This window comes from Chrysochloris asiatica, unplaced genomic scaffold, assembly GCF_000296735.1.
Source record: "Chrysochloris asiatica unplaced genomic scaffold, ChrAsi1.0 scaffold00032, whole genome shotgun sequence".
Taxonomy (NCBI): Eukaryota; Metazoa; Chordata; class Mammalia; order Afrosoricida; family Chrysochloridae; genus Chrysochloris; species Chrysochloris asiatica.
Window position 1 is genome coordinate 812,513 of NW_006408550.1, and position 1,792 is coordinate 814,304.

The 1,792-nt window shown below is 35.0% G+C and overlaps 1 protein-coding gene across 1 annotated transcript in view; it reads right to left on the bottom strand.

The window, feature by feature from the left end:
* Positions 1–1,792, bottom strand: part of COG5 (component of oligomeric golgi complex 5) — a 343,779-nt gene that overhangs the window by 293,221 nt on the left and 48,766 nt on the right. Inside the window, exon 8 of the mRNA XM_006859350.1 lies at positions 1,170–1,290. Coding sequence (XP_006859412.1) covers positions 1,170–1,290 — 121 coding nt within the window. The remainder of the gene's footprint in view (positions 1–1,169; positions 1,291–1,792) is intronic.

A 1,792-nucleotide genomic window follows, 5' to 3' on the forward strand; every position in this document is an offset into this window, starting at 1 on the left:
GACCAGGCAGTGTTTCGTTCTGTTGTGCATAGGGTCGCTATGAGTCAGTACTGACTCAATAGCACCTAATAACAACAATTTTCAAAGTACACTGCCTGATACAGAGACTCTTGATATCTGAAATGGATATCATCAAAAACCTTCTGAACTCACAAATGTACAAATATTACTAAATATATCCACCTTAGGAAAATTACTAATTAGCCAATAAAAAGAAAATTACAAAGCCTGATTAAAATGCGTATGTTGAGTAAGTCAATGTCTATGCACTAGCTACTCATATTTTGCCTGAAGAATTATGAATTGTTTCCTCATGAGCCTTGCAGCTTATTATAGACAAAACCATGAATGAGAAACCCTTGAATGCCAAAGGCCTGATCTAAATATCTGAGAAAAGTATGAATGAATGAAGAAATGAATTCAATAAATTTCCTTAGGATAATATCAATATGATCCGTCAACCAAAATACAATGTTTCCCCTTAGGATTCTTCCTAGAGAAATGAAAACTTATGTTTATACAAAAACAGTATCTACGTGTTTATAGTAGCTCTACTGATAATCACCAAAAACTGGGAACAACCCAAATGCCCTTCAACTGGTGAAGGGATAAACAGATTGTATTACTTCCACACTACAGAATACTCAGAAATACAAAGTAATCAACTAGCGGTACACATAACAACTTAGAGGAATCTCAAAGGCAATGTGCTGAGCAGAAGTCAATCTCTATGCACTATGACTCAATATGTGACCTTTAAAAAAAAAAACCAGCGATGATGAACATTTTTGCCAAGATTAAGGTGAAAAGGAGGATGTGACTATAAAGAGTAAACATGGGGAATTTCGGAGGATACAGTATACTGTATCATGATTGTCAGGTGGGGGTTGATAGTGATGTGTTTTAACATGTTTAAAAATTCACAGAACTGTATAGCAAAAATGGGTGAATTTTACTGCATGATCATTTAAAAAATAAACAACATTTGCAAGAAATCAACTAATTTCACACACCCATTCTGAAATGTGTGACAATGTTATTATATATAGCCAATTATTTACATAAATGTATTGAACAATGTTTGCTAAAGGTAATAACTTAATAAAATATAACAGATTACGTGATTTAAAGTCTTCAAAACTCTACTCTGTAATCAACAAAAGACTTACCAAGTTCATTGAGACTCTGAGCAGCTTTCGTTATCTCTCTGCTTCCCCCTTGCAGCTGTCCTTGAAGTCTTTTACTGAGATACAAGATGCGGATTATTCTCCGAAGCAAATCACAGGCAACCTGTGTAAATATCACAGTGTTAAATAACTATAGTCAATCCATGAATTTTATTACTGTTACCATTAATATGTGAATCTGTCAGTTCTTCCCAGATACTAAAGATTCATTTATGGTATCTCCCCCTCCCTGCTCCCACCTACATGGTAGAAACGAAATTATCACAGATCTGTAAAAGAATCAGATCCCCTAGAGAACTCACAGAAGTAACACACTTATCTTTTACAATAAATTCCAATTTATAGTAAAAACAAACAAACAAGCATAAACATTGCCACTGAGTCCAATCCAACTCAAAGGGACCCTCTATAAAGGATTTCCAATGCTGTATATTTTCACAGATGTGTTGCTGTAAGATATGATATCAAATGCAAGGTTGATTTGAACCACAAGGTCAGCAGTTCAAACACACCAGCTGCTCCTTGGAAACCCTATATACAGGGTCGTTATGCATTGGAACCAACTCAAGGGCACTTACTAACAACAACAAATCTTTACTGGAGCC